General features: G+C 34.2%; 1 protein-coding gene across 2 annotated transcripts in view; it reads right to left on the reverse strand.

Moving 5' to 3' along the window:
* The window catches only part of LOC136026336 (SWI/SNF-related matrix-associated actin-dependent regulator of chromatin subfamily E member 1-like), a 71,274-nt gene extending 45,818 nt beyond the window's left edge, over positions 1-25,456 (reverse strand). For both annotated transcript variants that reach the window (XM_065702770.1, XM_065702769.1), the window contains exons 1-5: positions 25,368-25,456; positions 12,283-12,398; positions 9,173-9,316; positions 8,132-8,227; positions 601-722 (exon numbers count right to left, since the gene is read on the reverse strand). In XM_065702770.1, the coding sequence (XP_065558842.1) occupies positions 601-722; positions 8,132-8,227; positions 9,173-9,316; positions 12,283-12,398; positions 25,368-25,407 (518 nt within the window). In that variant the 5' untranslated portion in view covers positions 25,408-25,456. The remainder of the gene's footprint in view (positions 1-600; positions 723-8,131; positions 8,228-9,172; positions 9,317-12,282; positions 12,399-25,367) is intronic.
* Positions 25,457-25,962: the final 506 nt, after the last annotated feature.

Raw genomic sequence — 25,962 nt, forward strand, 5'->3', positions numbered from 1 at the left:
AAGTTATAAAAAGGTTATAAACAAAAAAGGAGAAAGAAAATTAATATGATCAAATGTTTTCATATTAGGCTGTGTGATGTTTCTGGGTAAAATTCGATTGCGTTCTTGATCTTTTATTTCAACGAAAAACCTGGGTCTTTCTGTTATCAGTTTCATATAACACCATGACAATCTTCACAAGAAAGTGAACAATAATTTTGAATGAAGTTGCGTACTAAAATAAAGGTAGTTAAATGAATTTATCTAATTAATAGGTACTTGCAGTGGCTGAGTTTTCGGTAGATAATCACAATTTTTTTTTTCTCTTTTTTTTTTAGTGTGGGTGTGTTCAGTTTTTCTCTGTCTTGTTTTGTCGTTTGTTTGGTTTTTATTCTAGAGTATATTTTTTTTTTATTGTATGTAACTTTTTGTTTTATTTCTCTCTTTTTTGTATTTGTTCGATTTATTTTTCTTTTCTTCCTCCCTGCCATAGAGCCATACGGAGGGAGGGGGTATTTGATGTTGATTGTTTTTTTTAACATCAGTTTCGTAGGTATTTTTGATGTAGATTTATTTTGTTGGAATAATAAACCTAATAAAAAAATAAAATAAGATACTTACAAATATTCCTCAAAGTCCTGATGATATTTATCCATGAGCAGCTGGTGCTGTTCTCCAAGTTTTTTTCTCTTTTTATCAGGGATCTGTTGATACAACTCGCCTACAATCTTTCCAATAGCACCCTTAAAAAACACACAGACCATGCTGAATAGACTTACATTCAAAAAAAAATAAAAAGATAAGTTGAACATCAATAAATTTACCTTCCCATGCAGAATTCAGACCTTAGAAAATCATTTCCACAAATCCCCCCCCTGAAAAATTTCTGAATATTTCTCAACAACAAGTACTATATGCAAAAAATGAGCTAAATGCATTACCTTCAGCCCTTTCCATATGGGCTATGGGGGTTATGTCATCCCAAGAGGTACAGTTATTGGAATTTTCAACTATGCAGTACCAGATGCCTAAATCAGACGTTTGATTGGATGTCTTTAGAGAAAAAGGGCGTGGGAAAGGGGCTAGTTGCTCTCCAATCATTTTGGTCACTTAAAGGCCACTAGAAATTTTATTAGCGTGCGAACGAGCCCTCTTTTGATCTTCTAGGACCATTGGTTCGATAAAATAACCCGCAAAAAAACGCATCTGCATAGCAGAAAACGATATGACTCATATTTCATAAAATTTTACACAGTGATGTGTAAGTACACAAAAGCATTATCGAGGAGGTACTGTGGGTAATTTGTAGGTTTGGGGAGAACATATGCTTCAGAAAGTACTTTTTAATGCCTAAATATCCTAATTCTCATTGAATCCTTAGACATTTATAGAAAGAGTTTGGGGGAAATTGATGAGGGGAGATGGTAGAAATTAGTATATAATCCTTATTGTGTCCTGGAATATGTTTGGTCAACACCTTTATAATTGGTCTTAAAGGGGGGGGGGCTAACAGTCCCATTTCCATTGCGACAATCTTTATCTATATAACATAAAAAATTAAATTTACCTACCTACCAGCAGAGAGGCGTAAAAAGCGTGACGGGGCATAAGGAGCCTGACCAGGAAATTTCTTGGGCATTGGAGGGAGGTGCTACCAGTAGCTTTGTTTTGAGCGATTTCAAATGGTGATATTCCTTTCCCCTTTTTTATAAAACATGTTCTAATGTGTTTAAACGTCTGTTTACACTCTATTTAAGCATTAGAGAACCCTGTAGTAGAGATCGCGATGGCTTCAGTCGCGTAAAAGATCAAAAGCCATGTATAATTTTCATCCATGCGAACAACAATACTCCTTTCCGACCATCCGAAATGCTGTAGTAATAATACTATTAGGGACTTGTTCAACTAAACTGCTGTTCATTATATTTTATATATACTATTATTATACTATTATTATATATTATTTTATATATATATATATATATATATATATATATATATATATATATATATATATATATATATATATATATTATTTATATTATTATTATCGGTATATTATTTTATTATTTTATATTATAATTATTTATTATTATTTTTTTGTCTTCGGTATCAAGTATCGACTAAAAATTTTGAAATCTTTTAAATTTTAAATTCATGGTTGAGATTCAAATTTTTACTTTTTTTGTAAATAAAGGAAATCGAAAAATGTATCAAAAAACATAGGTTATTAAAATTCCTTTTTTTAAAGATCCAAGCAAAATTTTTGCTATAAACTATTTTTCAAAATCGGTCTTTATGGCACTTGGTATCAAACAGTTCGTGGTAACGAACTGTAGTAAGGAGCGATCCGGCTCAATAGTAACCAAAACTCTAAAAAATTGAATTTTGATATAAATAGCTACATCAAAAGAATCGCATTTTAATGCTGATTTTAAATATATAAGTTTCATCAAGTTTAGTCTTAGCCATCAAAAGTTACGAGCCTGAGAAAATTTGCCTTATTTAGGAAAATAGGGGGAAACACCCCCTAAAAGTCGTAGGATCTTAACGAAAATGACACCATCAGATTCAGCGTATCAGAGAACCCTACTGTAGAAGTTTCAAGCTCCTATCTACAAAAATGTGGAATTTTGCATTTTTTGCCAGAAGACAAATCACGGGTGCGTGTTTATTTGTTTGTTTTTTTGTTTTTTTTGTTTTTTTTTTTTTCCCAGGGGTCATCGTATCGACCAAGTGGTCCTAGAATGTCGCAAGAGGGCTCATTCTAACGGAAATGAAAAGTTCTAGTGCCCTTTTTAAGTGACCAAAAAAATTGGAGGGCATCGAGGCCCCCTCCCACGCTCATTTTTTTCCCAAAGTCAACGGATCAAAATTTTGAGATAGCCATTTTGTTTGGCATAGTCGAAAATCTTAATAACTATGTTTTTGGGGATGACTTACTCCCCCAAAGTCCCTGGGGGAGGGGTTGCAAGTTACAAACTTCAACCAGTGTTTACATATAATAATGGTTATTGGGAAGTGTACAGACGTTTTCAGGGGGATTTTTTTGGTTTTGGGGGTAGGGTTGAGGGAGGGGGCTATGTGGGAGGATCTTTCCTTGGAGAAATATGCCATGGTTGAAAAAAATTCAATGAAAAGGGCGCAGGATTTTCTAGCATTACTATAAAAAAAAACAATGAAAAAATAAACATGAAAACGTTTTTTCAAATGAAAGTAAGGAATAGCATTGAAATTTAAAACAAACAGAGATTATTACGCATATGAAGGGCTCTAAAAATACTTTTGCATAAAGAGCGAGGTATTTAGGAGGAGATAAATACCTCGCTCTTTATGCTAAAATATTTTTAGTGATTTCAACTATTTATTCAACGGCCTATTTGATTCAGGGGTCATTCTTAAAGAATTGGAACAAAACTTACGATTTAGTGTAAAGAGCGAGGTATTAACGAGGGTACAAACCCCCTCGTACACATAATAAAAATATAAGAATATAAAAGTTTGTTACGTAAGTTAATTCTTAAGTTACGTATATTTTTTACTAATAAAAACGTTCATTGAATATTAAAAGTTATAGTAGCCTTTTTAAGTAACCGAAAAATTGGAGGGCAGCTAGGCCTCCTTCCCCACCCCTTATTTCTCAAAATCGTCTGATCAAAACTAAGAGAAAGCCATTTAGCCAAAAAAAAATTAATATACTAATTTCATTTCAATAATTTATGTGCGGAGAGCCAAAATCAAACATGCATTAATTCAAAAACGTTCAGAAATTAAATAAAAAAAACTAGTTTTTTAACTGAAAGTAAGGAGCGACATTAAAACTTAAAACGAACAGAAATTACTCCGTATATGAAATGGGTTGTCCCCTCCGCAGTCCCACGCTCTTTACGCTAAAGTTTTAGTTGTTTTAAAAAGTAGAATTGTGGCAAAGAGTCAAACTTTAGCGTAAAGAGCGTGGGACTGCGGAGGGGACAACCCATTTCATATACGGAGTAATTTCTGTTCGTTTTAAGTTTTAATGTCGCTCCTTACTTTCAGTTAAAAAACTAGTTTTTTTTATTTAATTAACCAAGTGACATATAGCAATCGCAAATTCTGACAGTCCCGGTTTTACTACTTTAGGCACTTCCAGGTAGGCTAGGACGATGAAATTTGGCAGCCGTATCAAGGACCGGACCAAATTAAATTAGAAATAGTCTTTTTCCCGATTTGACCATCTGGGGTGGAGTGGGGGGCCCGTTAATTCGGAGAAATAGAAAAAATGAAGTATTTTTAACTTACGAACGGTTGATCAGATCTTAATGAAATTTGATGATTGGAAGGATATCGTGTCTCAGAGCTGTTATTTTAAATCCTGACCGGATCTGGTGACATTGGGGGGGGGAGAGGGAAGCCTAAAATCTTGGAAAACACTTGAGTGGAGTGGAGGGATCGGGATAAAACTTAGTGGGAAAAATAAGCCCAAGTCTTATACGCATAATTGACATAACCGGAACGGACCCGCTCTCTTTGGGGTAGTTGGGGGGGGGGTTGATTCTGAAAATTTGAAAAAATAGGTATATTTAACTTACGAAAGGGTGATCAGATCTCAATGAAATTTGATATTTAGAAGGATATCGTGTCTCAAAGCTCTTAGTTAAATCCCGACCGGATCTGGTGACATTAGGGGGAGTTTGGAGTGGGGAAGCCTAAAATCATGGAAAACGCTTAGATTGGAGGGACTGGGATGAAACTTGGTGGAAAAAATTAGCAAAAGTCTTAGATACGTGATTTAAATAATTGGAACGGATCCACTCTATTGGGGGGGGGGCGTTAATTATGAAAAATTAGAAAAAATGAGGTATTTTTAACTTACGAATGGGTGATCGGATCTCAATCAAATTTGATATTTAGAAGGATATCGTGTCTCAAAGCTCTTATTTTAAATCCCGACCGGATCTGGTGACATTGGGGGGAGTTTGGGGTGGGGAAACCTAAAATCATGGAAAACGCTTAGATTGGAGGGATCGGGATGAAACTTGGTGGGAAGTAGAAGTCTTAGATACGTGATTTAAATAATTGGAACGGATCCACTCAATTGGGGGGGGGGTTAATTCTGAAAAATAGAAAAAATTATGTATTTTTAACTTACGAAGGAGTGATCGGATCTTCATGGAACTTCATATTTAGAAGAACCTCGTAACTCAGATCTCTTATTTTAAATCTCAACCGGATCAAGCGTCATTGGGGAGGGGAGCAGTTGGGGGGACCGGAAATCTTAGAAAATACTTAAAGCGGAGAGATCAGGATGAAACTGGATGGGAAGAATAAAAACTTCTCTAAGATAAGTGACTAACATAACCGGACCGGACCGGAAAAATGAGGCATTTGTAACTTACGAAAGGGTGACCAGATCTTAATGAAATTTGATATTTAGAAGGATCTTGTGCTTTAAAGCTCTACTTTTAAATTCCGACCAGATCCTGTGACATGGGGGGGGGGGAGTTGGAGGGGGAAACCGGAATTCTTGGAAAACGTGAAAATTGGAGTATTTTTATCTTACAAATAGGTGATCGGATCTTAATGAAATTTGATATTTAGAAGGAGTTCATATCTCAGAGCTTTTATTTCAAATCCCGACCAGATCTTTTGACATTGGGGGAAGTTGGAGGGGGAAATCTTGGAAAACACTTGGAGTTGAGGAATCGGGATGAAGCTTGGTGGATAGAATAAACAAATGTCCTTGATACATGATTGATGTAACCGTACCAGATTCGCTCTCTTTGGGGGAGTTGGGGGGAGGGGTTCAGTGATTTGGCGAGTTTGGTGCTTCTGGACATGCTAGGACGATGAAAATTGGTAGGCGTGTCAGGGAGCTGCACAAGTTGACTTGATAAAGTCGTTTTCCCAGATTCGACCATCTAGGGGGCTAAAGGGAGAGGAAAAACTAGAAAAAATTAGGTATTTATAACATACGAGTGGGTGATCAGATCTTAATGAATTTTGATACTTAGAAGGACATCGTGACTAAGAGCTCATATTTTAAATCCTGATCGGCATTAAGCCTCTGATTTTCCTTTTAAATCAATCTATTGATTCTTAGAATTTTGTCAGAGCTCATACCAAATGAGCTCTTGGCTCTTAGCTCTTGTTTTTTAAGGTTATATACGAGAGCACAAAATATTTTATGACTTAAAAAATATTACATTTTAATGTTGAAAGGCATTAAAATGAATTTTAGTTTATTTTAATTTTGCTTTATATTACTTACATCATTATTTCTTGTCTTTTGAAATGTGTTATATATAAATCATTATTATATATTTTGAAGTGATTTATGAATACCTTTTAAATGATTGTCTTTTGTCTTCTCCCAGATAAATACCCGAGTCTGAACTATGAAGCAAGTCCAAACAATATGTCAAGGCACTGAAAAAATTCAGGGGACCAAAAAATTGATTTAAATTGCAACAGTCTGATTTGACCATAATTTATATTTTGTGATTATAATTTATGTGTTTTCATTACGTTTTATGCTACCTCTGACTTTATATCATTTATGTAGTTTATATAATTTATATTTTAAATAATATTACATTATATACATATTAATCATTGTAATATATATATATATATATATATATATATATATATATATATATATATATATATATATATATATATATATATATATATATATAATATTTTAAATACAAATTTAATTTTAAAATAAATATTCAATTATATATATATTAAATAATATATATATAATATATTTTAAATAATTTATATAATTTATGACTATAGTTTATGTGTTTTAATTATGGTTTATGCTATCTCTGAATTTAGATCATTTATATAATTAATGAAGTTAATATAATTTATATTTTAAATAATATTAAATTATATATATACATTAATAATTTTAATACATATATATATATATATATATATATATATATATATATATATATATATATATATATATATATATATATATATATATATATATATATATATATATATATATAAAATTTAATATAAATTTGATTTTAAAATAAATATTCAATTATATATATTAAATAATGTATATATAATAAATATTGAATAATTTATATCATTTATGACTATAATTTATGTGTTTTAATTATGGTTTATGCTACCTCTGAAACATACCATTTTACAAAACGTCTACAGAAGTAACTCGCACCGAAATAACAAGATATTTATACCATCGGACACATTAGTTTCAGACCTATTCATTCAACAAGAATTAAAGAATTATGACAAAACTATCGATTTTTCTTGAAAGATGATCCAAACTTGCTCAAACACTAGAAATATTTATCTATTATATTTATTGATTATATTATATCATGTTATATTCACAAAGGGGCAGATCTAGAGCAAAATCTTGGGGGGGGGGAATGCAACGAGGGTGCCAATGAGCAAAATCTTTGGAGGGGCCTAATGTGACAAAGTTGCCAATAATTGACCAAATTGACAGATTTATTCTAGAAAGAGTGAAAAAATAAAAAGAAAACAAGAAAAGATGGCGATACAAAAATTTTGCCCCCCCTTCCTGGATCCAACGGTCTATTTATATCCTATTTATATTCTATTATAATTCTGTTACATTAATTCTATTTTATTATATTCACACAGCATATTTATCTATTTTCAACAATTTTTACATGTTTTCAATACAGAAAAAAAATGCAAAGCGAATTTCATAAGTCCAATTCATCAGATGGATCAAGCTGAATCTCATTGATAGAATGACAGCGAATTTTCATATAATATGTAAACAATTATATTTTACGACTTGGAAAAATGATATACCAAAACATAAACCAGGAACATAAGCCTTAAAGTACATTGTCTCAATTCCAAAACTAGTATGCAGCTTCTGGGATCACTTAAAGATGGCAGTTGAGTCACAAGAGAACACAAACAGGTCCAACCATTAGGGGGGGGGGGGGGTCAGGCGGTAAATCAGGTATATCATAGGTCAAAACACAAAAAAAACTGTTCTGAGACAACTGTTCAATTTTTCTAGGAAGTCTTCTACACAAATCTTTTCAAGGGGGGTGTCTCCTCCTGTTTTAACGTTATCACTTAAAAGACGAAAGTATAATATATTAGAACAAAAAAAATACATAACAAAACTCACCATGTCCAAATCTGGGTTCTCTCTTCTAATTTTCTTCTGTTTAGACATCGAATACAACATATAAGTTGAAAGTGGCTTTTTCGGTGGATCTGGAATCTAAAAAAGGCGAAAAAATAAAGTAAAAAAATTTTAAACACTTAAAAAATATTCCCACTTAACCTTTTTTCAGTTTTGAACATATATACAGATTGTTGTAAAGAATACTAATAACATAATTTGTATCTCTCCTCAAAGCTTTCTGCACTCATACCGGATTTCTTGTTGTTTCCGTTACAGTTATTTAATCACACACATAAAATTCAAAATAAACATTTAATAGCAGCATTAATTGATACAATAAAACAGGATAGACATAAACAGTTGCCACAGCTAGTTCACAGGGGACATTTACCACCAAAAATAACAATTTTCATAACCCCTTTCAGTTTAATTGCAACCCAGCCTCGCCCTCCAAATACCTGGACATAGCCATATGCCACACTGAATTTGATCATTTTGTTTTTTTTGTACATACTTTGATAATAGTACAGTTAACCCCTCATCTGAAGAGAAAACTATAATAAAAAAAATCACGTAGAAGTAGCAGTAGCAGGTCCTATTAAAAACTATTTTGGTGAACTTTTTTAAGAATGTTGGATGCCACGAAAGGAAACTCAAATAAGTAGTATTCTCCAATTTTGATTCGGTATATATATATATATATATATATATATATATATATATATATATATATATATATATATATATATATATATATATATATATATATATATATATTATCGAATCAAAATTGCTTTAATTATCAAAATAGCAAAATGTTACATCATATTTTAAAACAAAACGTGGAAATAAAAACAAAGTTAAATCTAAGAGGGTGAACTAAATATGATCTAATAAAGAAGTGTAAATACTTTTTTATTTGGGACTTAAAAAAAATTTAAGCTTCAAAATTAATTGCTTCACTTTTTGAATTCGATGCATTCAAAACAAGCGTGTTTCCTTCCGTCCTAAATCAGTTTATATTGGATGAAAACTACTTACAAATGGTGGCAGATTCTTTTCGGCCTTTTCAGCCAGGTCATCCATCAACTCATTTAGGAGTCGGTAGTGGCGGACGTGACGCTTGTCAAGTAGTTCCATTAAAACAGCCTTAGTTTCATCCTTGTTTCGATTTTTTATCTCAATCTAAAAGAGTAATAAAATCACTATCAAACAATAAAAATAAATTCATACCTCCATCAAAGCAAGAATGATGATCTAAAAATAAAACTTTTAGCGTTTTGAAACATTCTTGAAAAAAAACCTTCACTACCTTTACTGATGGGTGTGTGAAATGCACCAGTGCATAACTTTTTTTTTATCTATAAACAGTCATTTTAAAGTCATTTTTAGTCGTTTTAGTCATTTTAAACATGTAGCACCAAAAAATATAATAGTCATTTTTTGGCATTTCGGAGCCTCTCATCTCCCCTTAGAAATTTTTCTCTAGGTTAACTGAGCCAAAGGTCACACAAAATGGAATAAACACCGTCTTTTTACCATTTGATACCACAGTAACAAATTTGGGCCAAATAATGCCAAAATTTCGTCTGTCAAAGACTATAAGACAAACATCTGGTTTAAGGTGTCGAAAATGCATATAAGGATCTAGAAATTTCAAAGGGGACATATCCATATGGTGGTGCGTTTCAAAATCTAAAGTGTTGACTGAAATTTACTTACTATAGCCAATTAATAACGAACAGAAATTGTTCTTTTTATCACATTTAAGATAAGAGCCACATTAAAATATAAACGAAAAAAGATGCCAAAAATATGAGGGGTCTTACTCCCTCCACCCAATCCACCAACTCTTTTCATTAAAGCTATTTTTTGTTTACGGTAAACTTATTATTGAGTGAAATACATCTGGTTAGTAACTGCAGAGCTATTAAATGCCTTCAAGTCTTTAAAAAAATCTTACTCTGTAAAATAAATATAATTAAGTGAGTGGATTCAGTCTTGAAGCCTAGTAATAATTTTGGCATAAAAACCAGGAGGATGGAGTTAACTATTATAGATAATTAATGAAGCAGTATCTAATCAAAATCACAACAAAAAGACATAAGTAATACTACAGAATTACATTGTTCTAACGAAAAAAAGAACCTGCCCCTTAATAACAAAAATTAAAAAATTATATAGTTGAATAGAAAAAATCAATACACGAAAAATACGGTCTAGAAATCAATATACAGTTTTAATGCTGTTACCTATATAGAATTAAGATAATTTGGTTTCAGACAATCATGAAGAAAAACCAGTTATTTTAAAATTAATTTTTGTTAGCTTTAAATTAATCATTAAATATTGATCTATTTAACTTAACTATTTAAAATTAAACAATTTTAGGAACATCATATTATTGTATTTATTATGGGCGGAAATAAATTGTAAATACCCAGTCCTACTTTGGCTCTCACTATCTAAAATCTTAGGAGAAGAGTTTTGAGCTCTTAATCCCCCTATGTATGTATATGACACTCTATCCACTTTCACAGGGGTTCTTTTACATTTCGAATTCAAAAGAAATGATTTGCAGTGTGTAGTCATAGAAGTATGTCAGTAAAAAAATGACCAAAGTATTTTGGCAATTAAATGCTAATTTTTGTCCCATACTAAAACACAAAAGCAAACACCAAACGATCTTTAACATCTTCTACATTAGCAATGTATCTTCAGTAATGAGCTTCTAGAGAAGTAACATTTATACTGTTCTATGACAACAAAAGCCCAATGTATAGGTTAAAAACAAATTTTCCTGAAAGTATTTCTCAAGCAGATCTGTTTTAGTGAAAAGGCAACTTTTCATGTCTCGTGTAAATTAAATTAGGAAACCCTGAAAGTTTCCTATAAAATATGAATGGCATCAAAATTAGCAGTATATATATTGTAATTGTGAGAGAGACAAGCTTCTAGAGAAGTAAAATAAAAGATATGATATAAATTTCCAAAAATTGCTACCCCAACCTCGGAAGGGCTGAATTCAAATTTCTGGGTCAACAAAAAAAACAGGACAAACAAAGAACAACAAAACTAATAAACTGGCAGAATTGCAAAATTGAAATTGTTAGAATGAAAATCCATTCATTAGCCATTATTCGAGCCGAGATTGGTCAAAACATATTAAAAAGATAAAAATAAATCAAACTCAATAAAAAAAAGATAACAAAAATTAATAAAAAGAGGGGGGGCTAGTGATATGTACTGTTTATTTTTTGCTAAATACAGGGAACAAAGAATTTATTCATATCCGGAGGTAGAGTAGCCAACGGAAGACGATGTAGGAACAGGCTTGGAAACGGCCAGAGGACAGTGAATTCTGGGGGTGGAGGAGGGCGAAAGTCTCATTCTTAATGCTCTGTCAACAAAACGGCAATGCATAGATTAAAAGCAAAAAACATTCCTCAAGCAAGTTTGTTTTAGTGACAAGGTGACTTTTCATGTCTCAAATAAATCAAATAGGCAAATCACGAAGGTCTGGAGATCAAAACACCCATATGAGATTAACAAGCTTTGTCTTCCCTAGTCCTAGTCCAAGAGTGAATATGTTGTGTGGATTGATGGACAATCAAATAGTAAATCCGTATTTCTTAAACGAGGCAACAAATGCAGCTGGCCTTTACCTCAACTTTTGACAAACATATAGCACCACACTGAATGACGTACAACCAACCATCAAATTTGAGTAAAATACTACATGATAGCATTAGGGATTACGTGTTCTTCACTTCCTTAATCAAACATTTCCAGACTGATAGATTGCAAGGGATGTTCCTATTCATGTTGAATGTGTTTTCTAGATATCACTCTCTTGGAATTTCTCATACAGGACTATATAAATGATAGTACATTAAAAAAAGATACAAGATACTGGTGACTTGAAGCAAAGTATTTTTAATATTGTTGCCCCAACAGTTGAGGCTACAGTAAGCATGACAAGAAACTGAGCACAGTATTGATATACTTTGTGCAACGTTGTGCTTAGTGGCTGAAATAAAACAAATCTAGTTAAAATATTAAAAATATACTTTATAAATTTTTTTAATAGTAATGAGCCTTTACTAACAGCCTGTGTAATACTACAGAATAGCAGACAAACGAATACTTGCCTCATCCCATGGGAAATGGTCCCTAAGGAATTTGTCCCATGAGGTAACTCTTTTTGTCTTATTAGCTATATCTTTTACTTTATTATATAGCCTCTGCAGCTCATCTGGGGACCAACCTGAAATTAAATAAGAACTTGTTAAAAGTTATGCTACATGAAAAAAGGTCATCTGACACCGCAAAGTATACTTTATTTCACCTCAGAACTTACCCATAAACAGAATATAGTGTATTTTTATTGTAGAAGATTCATTGGCTTTTGTAATTGGTTGTTTCATGCAATTAATTAAAAAAAAAAATCCACGAAACGAGTTTTTCAGGGAAAAATAGAGTAACGTTAAATCAAAAAATAGCAGAAATAAAGTCAAATAATGTCTCAAGCGTAAAACTACCACAAATCACCTTGAATAAATAAATAAAACTCAAAAGGAACAGAAATTACAATAAATAACTGAGTAAAGCTTAGAACGAGCAAAAAATAACGTGAGTAGTGCTGACAACACCCATGCCTTTTCAAGACCAGAACATAATTTGGACTTTACTGAAAATAAAATACATTTTGAATGTTTTTACTTTAATAAATAAAAAAATTGAAAATTTAAAGAATAAATATCAGTATATGTATATTAGACTGACAATCCACGGTCATTTGTTTTTGGTTTGTTTTTTCTTTTTTTTTTAGTCTTTGAAGATTTTAAACAAATTGGCTATCTCAAAATTTTAATTACCTTATAAATATTTTTACCTTAGATCACACGTGCCAACAATAAGAAAAAATCCTGTAGATTCTAATCAATCATGATAGGAACTCAGATTGTTGGCACATCCCAAACTGTTCACCATGGCTTGCTGCACCAATCTCTGTCATTGGCTGATTTTAAGGCTTCAGTACTAGGGGACATGACTGTATTCCGGCTAAGGGAGTTTCATAGACCAGCCACACAGATGAACTTGAGCTGCTTTTATGAATTGTAGTACCAACAGCGACTTTATCAATAAACGTACCACAAGGTGCCCCCCTCCCCTCAAAAAAAAAGACTATTTTCTAGCTCTCCATGGTAGTCAATTTTAGATCAAAATTTCCTAATTCAATTCACTGCCCAGCTGGTTTGTTATTTTGCACTTTTGTATGTACATAGACTGATTTTTAACAGCAAACTAGTTAATTACATTTAGGATGTCTATACCAGTTTGATATTAGGCAAAGATTTTAGCTCTCATCTAGGGATGAAGATTAGGAGGCTAGATATCCCCATCCTTGCCCTCCTTACCATCATCGGAAAAATAATAGGAAAGGTAAAATCTAAATTTATTATTATTCTGAGTCAATTAAACTTGCTAAATGTGCTAAAATAAGCGCATTTTTTAATCCCGGTCACCTCTCCAATGAATAATTTTGTATAGGGGGGGGGGTGATATATAACCTTGATATAATACCATTTTTTCAATTAATTTTTTATTTCCTAAGTAATACGCCAATTTTTGGTGAGCTTCTTTTAAGTGTTGCCCAATCTCAAACATCAATCCATTCCCTTTCCTAAAACAATGCTAACTTTTCGTGTCGGACAATCCCGGAGACAATTATGTTGTTTGTTTTTTTTTTTTTTGCTAAATGTAACCTATGTTACTTTATATTAGCTGTGTGATGGATATCCCCAGCCTCCTGCCCTCCTGTAAAGGGTACTGGCCTTGATCACCCTTTATCCTAATTTTTGTGTTATGAAAGTGAAACCTCGAGAAATGAGCTAGCCTTAATGCAGTGTAGGAATTGGATCAAGATCTTCTAGGAAAAATTTAAATTTCTGAGTAGGCTCTATTAATTCCTGTTTCTCCCCTAATTACCCTTTTGTTTTTTGTTTGTTTTTTTTTCAAAAGCATTGCTGTGTTTAAAATTATAATCAAACTATGGACCCACTGGGGGATTTTAGGGGTATTTAATTCCTCCCAAAAGGTCAAAATTTGCACTAATTACAGGGATGTAATTTGAGTCTTCACTAGCATCCAACCTGTGAGGATCTTATGTTGTTAACTGTTGAGCGAAGTTTTTCTTCCGAGCCATTAACCTCTTAAAGAACAATGGTTTGACAAAGGCTAGTTTGTCCCAAATATAGGCTGAGAGTCTTTTCAAACTCTGTTAAATATGGAGGGTGCAATTGCTTGTTTCATGGAGGACCAGAAAAGTGTACCAAAAGTAATACAGCTAATCGGAGTTGGAGCTGGTGTTGTCCTGGCTGCTCCTCTAAGAAAATGCCAATCGATTTGGTAAATTCTTTAAACCTCACCTGTTTTACCTTCACCTTGCACCCCTTGTTCTCCAAATTCAAGAACTAGGATGCTTTATATCTTAAAAGAGCTTAAATCACTGGTGCTCCCCTCTATGCAGAAGTTGACTCCAGCCTCTCCCTATTTACAACATGAAGTGACGCCCTCCCTCTTGAAGTTTCTTGTAAGGCTCAGGGTCTTGTAAGACATCTAAAACGAATGGTATACCATACCATAAGAATAACTTGCATATATCTGGAGTCAAAGCTCAACAATTTCTTTGCAATCAGAGCATTCCTTTCTTTTTTTTTCACTGATGCTAGACTAACTCCATCAAATCCTTTAGTCATTACTAGGTCTTTACTACTTGCTCTATCAAATATATTTATTGGTATTTATTGTAATTGGTCTAATTCGAGAAAAATCAATTGGTGCATTTTTTGGAGGGATTGGTGTAACATATCCATTTTTCCAAAAGGATGGGGAATCACCAGACTTTGTTATTAGATTAAAAGTATGGGCTAAAGGGAAACACAATCTGCCAGGGAACGCTTTAATTAAATCTACAGGAATATCAACCAGTGTTATACTAGTTTTTTCGAAACACTTAACTTTTGTTTTACTTCATTTGACGATATAATAGGGAAATCACAAAAATCAAGTGAAGGACTCGGTATTTCATCTTTTGGTAGAGGAGGGATTGACTGGACAATATTAACCAGGTGGGTATTTAGCTTATTTGCAGTTTCAATTTCTTTTTCATCTAAACTAGACACCACTCCTTTCTTTTTCTGTATTTTTGATTCTTCTGTACCACAGGCTTTGACTTAAACAAATGATTCACTTCTCTTTTGGTATATTCATGGGCCGCATTTCATGTCATTTTCCAAATTTTGTATTTTAGTTTATTCGCTTGTTCACGTTTGCCTTTAGGGAAGAGCCGCCTTTTTTTAGAATGAGCGTGTAAGTACAGATGTACTTAGAGATGTAAGTACAATCCGCAGAATGATATTTTGAAGTTCTTTCGGGAAAACAAGACTTGTATGCGCACTCTAGCTTTTCTTGTACCAGACTTGCTTTTGAATGTATACCTTCCGCCCTATAAATCTCATCCCCACTCACCTGGCCAATCCAATTACCAAATTTTAAAAAGCCTTTGTCACTTATTTGTCTGCAGGCCACTGTTGCAGTTTTGTACTCAATCCGAATTTTGTGGAGAGGGTTAAGCTCAAGAGCAAAGTGGTAACTCCTGCCCAACGGTGCGCCAGGTACTGGTTCCCTGTAGAACCCGTGTAAATTAGAAGTAATAAGGTCTAACATAGTATCCCCTTTAGTGGTTGGCTTTTTAACCAGTTGTTTAAGACCAAGTGTTCTGTTGATTTGCTCAAGTTTCAGTTCATTGGCATCACCAAACATAAATATTCCGCAATTAGGGTATTTAATAGTTACATAATCAGCACTTAATTGCATTTTTTCTAGAAGTAACGTTCGGGCATTTGCATTCTGGCCTGGTGAACAATAATATGAACAAACAGCAATTCGAGTGAGTTTGCGTGGAAACCGTTTAGGCTCCACAAAAACCCAAATCAACTCATCATACTTGTTTAAACATAGGACTTCAATTAACCTTGCTTTAATAACTCCCCAGAGGATGGTCATCTGGGCGAAACTTAACAAAACTATTGTAACCTACAATTTCTAGTAATTCAGGGCCCTGTCAGTGCACTTCAGCAACAACTATGATTGAAGCTATTAATCAAACTCTCTAACTCACACACTTTATCCATACTCAAACTTTCTGCGTTGCTGTAAAGAAAGTTGGGAAATTAAAATCATCTGAACAATATTGTCCTACAGTGTACCTTAACATTAGCAGTGAGAGGTTCTGTTTTCAAAACTGACTCTAGGCTCTTATCCATGTATTCATCCAGGGTAAATGTAGCAAAGCGGTTCTGAACTGGGCACGTGACTAAGAAGGCTGCTGTGAGTTGCTGTTGTTCAGTGGGAGTGTTGTCCGGTGCTGTAATCGAGATTGAGGCGGGGAAGTGGGTTGGGTAGACATGGAGGGAGGAACAAAAACATATGTGAGGGAATTTGGGAGGGTATGTAAAACTCCAGTCTTTGGTACATGGGAGAAGTCGGACACGTCCGAGAGAGCTCCAGAGGAACCAAGTTGTAATGATCTTGGTACAGAGGGCTGCAAACTGAAAATATAATCAGAAAAGGCGGGGCCTTCCTCCAAAATCCATCCCGTTTTTTGTCAAATTCGTAGCACTACCATCGTACTCATGAAAAGGTTTAGCTTGTGGCTTGGAGAATAACCTATTAAAAGACTTAGAGGTAAAAACATAATACTTGCCACAACCGAAACAACGACCCGACATAAAAACAGAACAAACTAAAACATGGTCAAACAAGCACAAAATCTTATTGCAAGAACCTGTTAGAAAATATTTGCAAACATTGAACCGATTACATTGTCTTCCGTGGTTATATTTTGCACATTAAAAAACCTTGCAAACTGATTTCGTTTTTTTTTATTGTCAATTACACACTGATCACCATTTTTTCCAGCTAAACCTTCCTTATCCTTCACTTTCATTTGCCACAAGTTCCTCATAAACAATTTCTATCAAACAGTTCGTGGTAACGAACTGTGGTAAGGAGCGACCCGGCTCAATAGTAACAAAAACTCTAAAAAATGGAATTTTGATACCAATAGCTACATCAAAAGAATCGCATTTTAATGCTGATTTTAAATAAATAAGTTTCATCAAGCTTAGTCTTACCCATCAAACGTTACGAGCCTGGGAAAATTTGCCTTATTTTAGAAAATAGGGGGAAACACCCCCTAAAAGTCATAGAATCTTAACGAAAATCACACCATCAGATTCAGCGTATCAGAGAACCCTATTGTAGAAGTTTCAAGCTCCTATCTACAAAAATGTGGAATTTTGTATTTTTTGCCAGAAGGCAGCTCATGGATGCCTGTTTATTTGTTTGTTTTTTCCCAAGGGTGATCATATCGACCCAGTGATCCTAGAATCTTGCGAGAGGGCTCATTCTAACAGAAATGAAAAGTTCTAGTGCCCTTTTTAAGTGACCGAAAAAATTGGAGGGCACCTAGGCGCCCTCCAATTTAGCCCACGCTAAATGTTTTCCCAAAGTCAACGGATCAAAATTCTGAGATAGCCATTTTATTCAGCGTAGTCGAAAAACCTTATAATTATGTCTTTGGGGACGACTTGCTCCCCCACAGTCCCCGTGAGAGGGGCTACAAGTTACAAATTTTGACCAGTGCTTACATATAGTAATGCTTATTGGGAAGTGTACATACGTTTTCAGGGGGATTTTTTGGTTGGGGAGGGGTTGACAAGAGGGGGATATGTTGGGGGAATTTTCCATCGAGGAATTTGTCATGGGGGAAGAAAATTTCCATGAAGGGAGCGCAGGATTTTCTAGCATTATTTAAAAAAAACAATGAAAATTTTTTTTTACTGTTTTAAAAAGCAGAGTTAAGAGAAAGAGTCAAACTTTAGCGTAAAGAGCGGGGCGTTGATGAGGAAGCAGCCCCTTTCATATACGAAGTAATTTCTGTTCGTTTTAAGTTTTAATGTCGCTCCTTACTTTCAGCTAAAAAAAAACTTGTGTTTTTTATTTAATATCTGCATAGGATTTCGCAGTAACCTTAATAGTCTTTAAACAAAAGTGTCATTATCCTTTTCAAATTCAGCATACAACCAGAATCCGTTAAGTTATTCCTGTATTCAGAAGCTTGATTCTCTACCACAGTAATAGAAGATTTGTCAGTGGGATTTTTACATTCATGAACTTTCATTTCAACATTATTAACTTGACCGTTCTGGTCAATGTCATTGCTAATAACCTGGTTTGTCACTGGTTCGGACACCCTTGACCTCTCAAATGAATTTACAAAGGACAGCATTTTCTGAATTTTCATTTTCACTTGATTGACTTCATTATTCTTTTTTATATCACTGTTTTGATTTGCAGATATAGGTTCAGAAATAACGGTCGAAATGTAGCTTAATAACTCTTCTAGTCTGTCTTTTAATTTTAAAAGCCACAACACAGACTCTGGTTTAATCATATTAAGATTTGTCTGGCAAGAAAAATTTTTAACACAGGGATTTGGATACGTTGAATTTTCACTGGCAACATATGAGTAACTTTCAGTTTCAGTATGGTGGTGCTAAGAGTATAGGATGGGTCGATGGAAAAAACGGCCTGACCCTGAGTCTTACATGAAACTTCAAGAGGGAGGGCATCACTTCATGTTGTAAATAGGGAGAGGCTGGAGTCAACTTCTGCAAAGAGGGTAGCACCAGTGATTTAAGCTCTTTTAAGATATTAAGCATCCTAGCTCTTGAATTTGGAGAACAAGGGGTGCAAGGTGAAGGTAAAACAGGTGAGGTTTAAAGAATTTACCAAATCGATTGGCATTTTCTTAGAGGAGCAGCCAGGACAACACCAGCTCCAACTCCGATTAGCTGTATCAATTTTGGTACACTTTTCTGGTCCTCCATGAAACAAGATTGGGACAAACTAGCCTTTGTCAAACTATTATTTTTTAAGAGGTTAATGGCTCGGAAGAAAAACTTGGCTCAACAGTTAACAACATAAGATCCTCACAGGTTGGATGCTAGTGAGGACTCAAATTACATCCTTGTAATTAGTGCAAATTTTGACCTTTTGGGAGGAATAAATACCCCTAAAGTCCCTCAGTGGGTCCCTAGTTTGATTATAATTTTAAACATAGCAATACTTTTGGGAAAAAAAGGGTGATTAGGAGAGAAACAGGAATTAATAGAGCCTACTCAGAAATTTAAATTTTACCTAGAAGATTCTTCTTGATCCAATTCCTGCACTGCATTAAAGCTAGCTCATTTCTCAAGGTTTCACTTTCATAGCACAAAAACTAGGATAAAAGGTGATCTAAGGTCAGTACCCTTTACAGGAGGGGGGGGGAGGCTGGGGATATCCATCACACAGCTAATATAAAGTAACATAGGTTACATTTAGCAAAAAAAAAACAAACATAATTGTCTCCAGGATTGTCTGACATGAAGAGTTAGCATTGTTTTAGGAAAGGGAATGGATTGATGTTTGAGATTGGGCAACACTTAAAAGAAGCTCACCAAAAATTGGTGTATTACTTGGGGAATAAAAAAGTAATTGAAAAAATTGTATTATATCAAGGTTCTATATCAGTCCCCCCCCCCCCTTATACAAATTATTAATTGGAGAGGTGACCGGGATAAAAGAAAATGTGTTTATTTTAGCACATTTAGAAAGTTTAATTGACTCAGAATATATAAAAAAAATTACCTTTCCTATTATTTTTCTGATGATGGAGGGGAGGGCAAGGATGGGGATATCTAGCTTCCCAATCTTCATCCCTAGATGACAGCTAAAATCTTTGCCTAATATCAAATTGGTATAGACATCCTGAATGTAATTAACTAGTTGGCTGTTAAAAATCAGTACAAGTACATACAAGAGAGCAAAATAGCAAACCAGTTGGACAGTGAATTCAATTAGGAAATTTTAATCTAAAATTGACTACCATGGAGAGCTAGAAAATAGTCTTCTTTTTTGAGGGGAGGGGGCATCTTGTGGTATGTTTATTGATAAAGTCCCTGTTGGTACTACAATTCATAAATGCAGCTCAAGTCCATCTGTGTGGCTGGTCTATGAAACTTCCTTAGCCAGAATAGTCATATCCCCTAGTACTGAAGCCTTAAAATCAGCAATTGACAGATATTAGTGCAGCAAGCCATGGTGAACAGTTTGGAATGTGCCAACAATCTGAATCCCTATCGTCATTCATTAGAATCTACAGGATTTTTTCCTTATTGTTGGCTCATGTGATCTAAGGTAATTTATGATAATTGCACAGAGGTATGCATAAACTAAAAAAAAGGAAAATTGATTAAAAAAAGATAATGTACTTTTAATTAAAACAATAATGACAGTATCTTAAGGTTATTGCAAACATAAAATATGTCTTACATTCACCAATTTTTTCTCCAGCCCTGCCAAGGGCAGCATAAATTGCCAAGGACCTCTTTTAACCCAAAAACAATCTAGCAAATGTTCAAAGCTTGTGCTTTAACTAAAGTTCTTTTAAAGTTATGATTAAAGCTTTTTTGTCATCATCTAATTGTTAGCTAACACTTCTTGTTAGTACAGCAGAAACAGGATTGTTAGCTAACAAACCACAGAAATGTAATAAATTAGCAGGATATCCAAAAACACAAAGAACAACTAGTTAGCTAACTCTAAATTGTATATAGAACTCTATTTTCAGCTGACTATTGGCTATTTCAGGCTTAAGTGTATCTATAATAAGACATTGATAACAAACTAGCTAGCTAGTTCAACTATATATAAGACACTTTATCAATAGCCAAGTAATTGACTATTTTAAGCTTTAGTTCATATATTTCAGATTCTGAAAAAGTCTGATGAAGAGAAAGGGTTTGGTTCAATAAGTCACAGAATGATGTCTCCAAAACCAGCTGTAAGAAAAGAGCAAAGCAATATGAGGAATTGTAGGTCAGGAGTGCACAGGGCAAAGGTGTTTAGGTTATCCATGGGAACTCTATAGTTCCAAAAAACAGTCAGATCTGTGCAGCCCATCCTACTACAATAGAACATTAAATGATATACCCTGCAATGTAACCAGTGTAAATTGTTAGTTAGATGGTATTGTTTTCAAAGTATGGTGTTTACAAGTAATAATAGTAGTGAGGCAAACCAAGAGACTTCTGTGTCTTCTGCCAGACTTAGTATTGTGCTGGCACCAGCTATTGCAAGAACATTGCTGGGCTTAGTGTTATTTTTAGCAATGTCAACTGCATAACTTCAAAATTTCAGGATATCAGATGTGTCCTTTCAGCAAATGAGGGAGACATTTATGCTTTTGTGAAATCAAACCCAGATACAAATCTTGGGATACAGACTGATGACAAACCTTTCCATGGATGGAGGTAGAGGAATTGCCATAACTGTATTTGATGAGATCCAGGTAGGCATAATCGATATTAAATTATATTATGAGCCATGGGTAGAACAAATTTGGATATCCATTAACCTACCAGGGGGTCCTGTTACACTTGGTTGTCTTTACAAGACTCCTACTTTAGCAAGCATGGAGGACTCACTCTTGACTATTCATCAGTCTATTGATAGTGTTGACTGAATATAAAAGAGTTTGTTCATACTTGGCAGCTTTAACTTACCTGTTGGCTGAGGAATACAGCCACACAAGCAATATGGTAACATAGTCCTTTCTGAGCTGCTTAGAGGAACACTTGCTATTCCAGACGGTGACATTTTCAACAAGATCTTGAGAAGGACAAAATCCTATGCTCCTTGATCTTGTTTTAATAAATGATCCTGAGTCACTCAGTAACAAAGAATCACAACCCCTATTTCGGAAGTGACAACATTGCAATTAAATACTAATTTTGGCTGTACCCACAGACATCAAACCTAACTAACCATGTGTATAAAAACTACAGTCAAATCATGCATGAAGTTTGATCTGATTATGGAGGTAGATGAAAAATGCGTTTTTGGACACCATCAATAAAATTACAACTATTACATAGAGAAACAAACCAAGAACTCTCCTCTTTATGGCCAGAGAAATGAAAATGAGAACAATAAAAAGAAACTGTCTAAGCTCATAAACCAGAACCCACATAGGAATGACTACCTAATTAAGTTCAAAGCTGCAAGGAACAAATTTCAAGCACTGTCCAGAAAATTGATAGAGATGGAATCCAGTCAAATAACCCTCAAAAAATTGCTGAAGCTTCAAATCACCAGTTTCCACACCTGCAGACACTGCCCACCCCTATCAACTCCACCAAACTATGTAATTAACACTCATGTTTCTCCAATAGTAGTAGATAATATGCCCAATTAGTGTAACCAGTCTCAAGGCTTTTTCAGAAGTCTATTGATGCCAAAGTCATAGCATTGGGCCAAGAAGTTGTCCAATCTTGCCAATACATAAAGGAGGTAACAGGATCAAAGCTCCCAATCATTGGCCAGTCAGTACTACCTTTACTGTTGGGAAAACCCTTGAAGGCATTGTAAAGGATGTCATTCTCAATCATTTGGCCACAAATAACCTTCTATTAAAACACCAACATGAATTCTAACCAGGTAGATCAGTTGAGACAAATCTGATTCATATAATTACATAACTGAGCTTGACTGAAGTCTCCCAGTTGACATAGTTCTACCAGACTTTGCTAAAACCTTCAATAAAGTCTGTCATCAAAGGCCCCAGTTGAAAATGAAGGCCATTGGTATTGAATAGGGTGTGGTGGACTGGATTATGTCCTTCTAGAAGAAAAGAAAGCAAAGGGTGAGAGTTTTTGGTGAAGATGGTACAGCTTTCTGATCTAGAATAGCAGAGGTCTTAAATGGGGTGCCTCAAGGAACTATTTTGGGACCTATGCTTTTCAATATCTACATTAATAACACTCCAAAAAATGACATAGCCTATATGCTGATGACTCAAAACTTATTGGTCCCATTGACCCACAGTAGGATGTAGCCTCAATGATGTCAGGCATAGATTGCTTTTGCAAATGAGCCAATATATGGAGACTCAAGTTTAATGCTGAAAAATGTAAGGTTCTACATTTTGGAAGAAATAGCCCAGGATGGCAATATTCAAGGCTATCAAATCCTGGTGAGAGACAACCAATTTTCAAGAGTGTCTCAGATAGAGATTTGGGGGTTTTTGGATGACAACCTCAAATTCAACTACCACACCCAAGCTGCAGTAGCAGGGGTTAACCAGACTCTTGGCACCATCAAGAATACAATTTCTACTAAATTCCCAGCAAGAGTGACAAAACTCTATAAAAGCCTGTTGAGACATAGATTGGAGTATGAAGTGTGCATTGGCATACCAATTAATAAAACAGAGCAGATGGCTCTCAAACCTGTTCAGACACAGGCAACTAAATGTGTAAAAGGTCATAAGGATAAAGAGTATGGATGTTGACAGCAGAACCTGAATATGATATTGGCATATAAGTTGCTCCAGTCTGATGACAAAGATATGTTTGAACCTGCCTAGTTATCATGTACCAGAGGTCATTCAACAAAGCCATTCTGTAGGCATGCCAAGACAAGAAATACAACCAACTTCTTCTACAATCAAATCATTATCTGTAGAACAGTTTAAGTGGTAAATTTGTGACAGTTCATGTAACAGACTTACCAATAAAGTGAACATACCACTTGATGTCTTATTTCATGATCTTTATGGATATAATAATCACTTCTACCACATATTCAAATTTAAGTACTTTTTGACCTAACCTTATTATAAATAATTTTAGCACTGGATTTGGTCAAAAACAACCAAGAAAAGATGGCACTGAGAAAACATAGTTTTATTTTGTTAGACCTACTTTAATTGAAAATTTGTCATTTTTAAGAGCTCAAAAAGTGCTTAAATTTGAATTTGTAGTAGAAGTGATTATTATTTTTGTAAAGAACATAAAAGAGGCATCAAGCAGTATGTTCACTTTATTGGTAAGTCAGTTCTATGAACTGTCATAATTTTACCACCTAAGCAAGACAACTGTGGGATCTATGTCAACCAATAACTTCAAATTGAATTTTGACAAGGACTGGGTAACAAAACCATGGCTCACTCAATAGAATGCAGCAGATGTTTCACAGCCCCACCATCACTAACTGGCACATGCTAGATTTGTCCATATTGTTAGCAAGTACAATTTAAGGTAATAACTTAGATTCTAATAGCCAACTAGTAAGCTAATTTCACAGCACATGAACTATGTTGATAGCTGACTTGTTGGCTAATTCAGGCTGAAATGTATACAGGTAAAAGTGCTATTGAGATACAAACAGGATACCACCAGATAGCTAATTTGACAGTGTCTATAGATACAAGTCTTTGAATTAGCCAACCAGTAGGCTATTATAAACCTAAGAGCCCAGATGGACATAAGGAATTGTTATCTAACACATTTTGCACACAGCCCTGCTACTTTTTACCCTTTACCCCCCCCCCTGGTGGATATTCAAAGCAGGTATTCAAGTGGGTATATATCAATTGGATGGTGAATATTAAAAGCAAAATTGTAAGAAATCAATTTGTAGGCTACTTCATAATATGGATAATAATTGTAGCTGACACATTTTGTATGTAGCCTATCTCTGCTAGGCTATTATTTACCCTTTACCCTCTTCACCACTAATGTGCAAATATATAGTCAATAGGCCTATTAGATATTTCCTATGTATTCTCCCTATGATAGTCTGTTGTTTCAACTCACATGCCTGAAAAATTTAAACAACTGTGAAAAAAAAACAAGAACCAGAAAAAAAGGATGATGGGTGGCAATCAATTGGAAATAGCCTATCTAACTGGGACTAGCTGATATGCTTGTACATTAAAGAATTGGGGTAAATTATAGCAGGGCTGCATCAAAAACATGTTAGCTACAATTATTCTACATGTTATGAAGTAAGAATTATGGTAGGCCTAAATATGGAGCAGTCCATTTTTCTGACCTATAAATAAAGTAAACATGCCAGTTGATACCCTTTTGAAAACTCAATTTTAAACTAACACAGCCTTTCTAACTTTAGGTATTTGCCTATAAAACTAATTAGGCCTATTAGAAAAAAAACTAGAGAAGGACACATAGGCTATTAAGAATTCTTACTTCGTAGACTAAGTCTGATCTAGGTCACTAAGTTTATTTCTAATGAAATTTTCACGTTGCTTTCTTGGGTTTACCTTGTCTAGCAGGTGACTTTTCTTCTTTATCTAGCTCCATTTTCAATCACATGTAGAAATTCAAAAAGCATTGGCAAACAGGGTTGATGTCAGACAAAAAAATCGTAACTTCCGAAAACGTTACTTTTTCGTCACTTTTGATAGGAAAGTCTCTTTTCAAGGCATGGTGCCTTTATTTCGCTATCAAGAGCGGCACTTAAAGGGGGGACATTTGTTGCCTATATAAATAGAAAGATATAATTTGACGTAATCTAATTACCAACTTTTAAAAGGTGGCATTAGAAATTACCAACTTTTCTAATAGCCTCCAACTTTTGAAAAGGGCCAAAAATTCCTCGAGAATGAGAATCAATAAAAAAAAATCATTTATATACTATTCATAGTGTGCATTTACTCAAATTCTGACAAGGTGTTCCTTAGTTTGTTTTCAATTTGTCTTTGATTTGATTGTAATTTAAGATACTTTGAAGAAAAAGACAAGCAAAGATAATTTTTTTTTTAGCAAAATCAAAATAAAACGACTCAGAGATAATCATTTGGGGCTTAACTGAAAACTTATCTTTTATTTAGATATAAGACATAAAATATTATATTC

Source organism: Artemia franciscana, chromosome 4, assembly GCF_032884065.1.
Source record: "Artemia franciscana chromosome 4, ASM3288406v1, whole genome shotgun sequence".
Taxonomy (NCBI): domain Eukaryota; kingdom Metazoa; phylum Arthropoda; class Branchiopoda; order Anostraca; family Artemiidae; genus Artemia; species Artemia franciscana.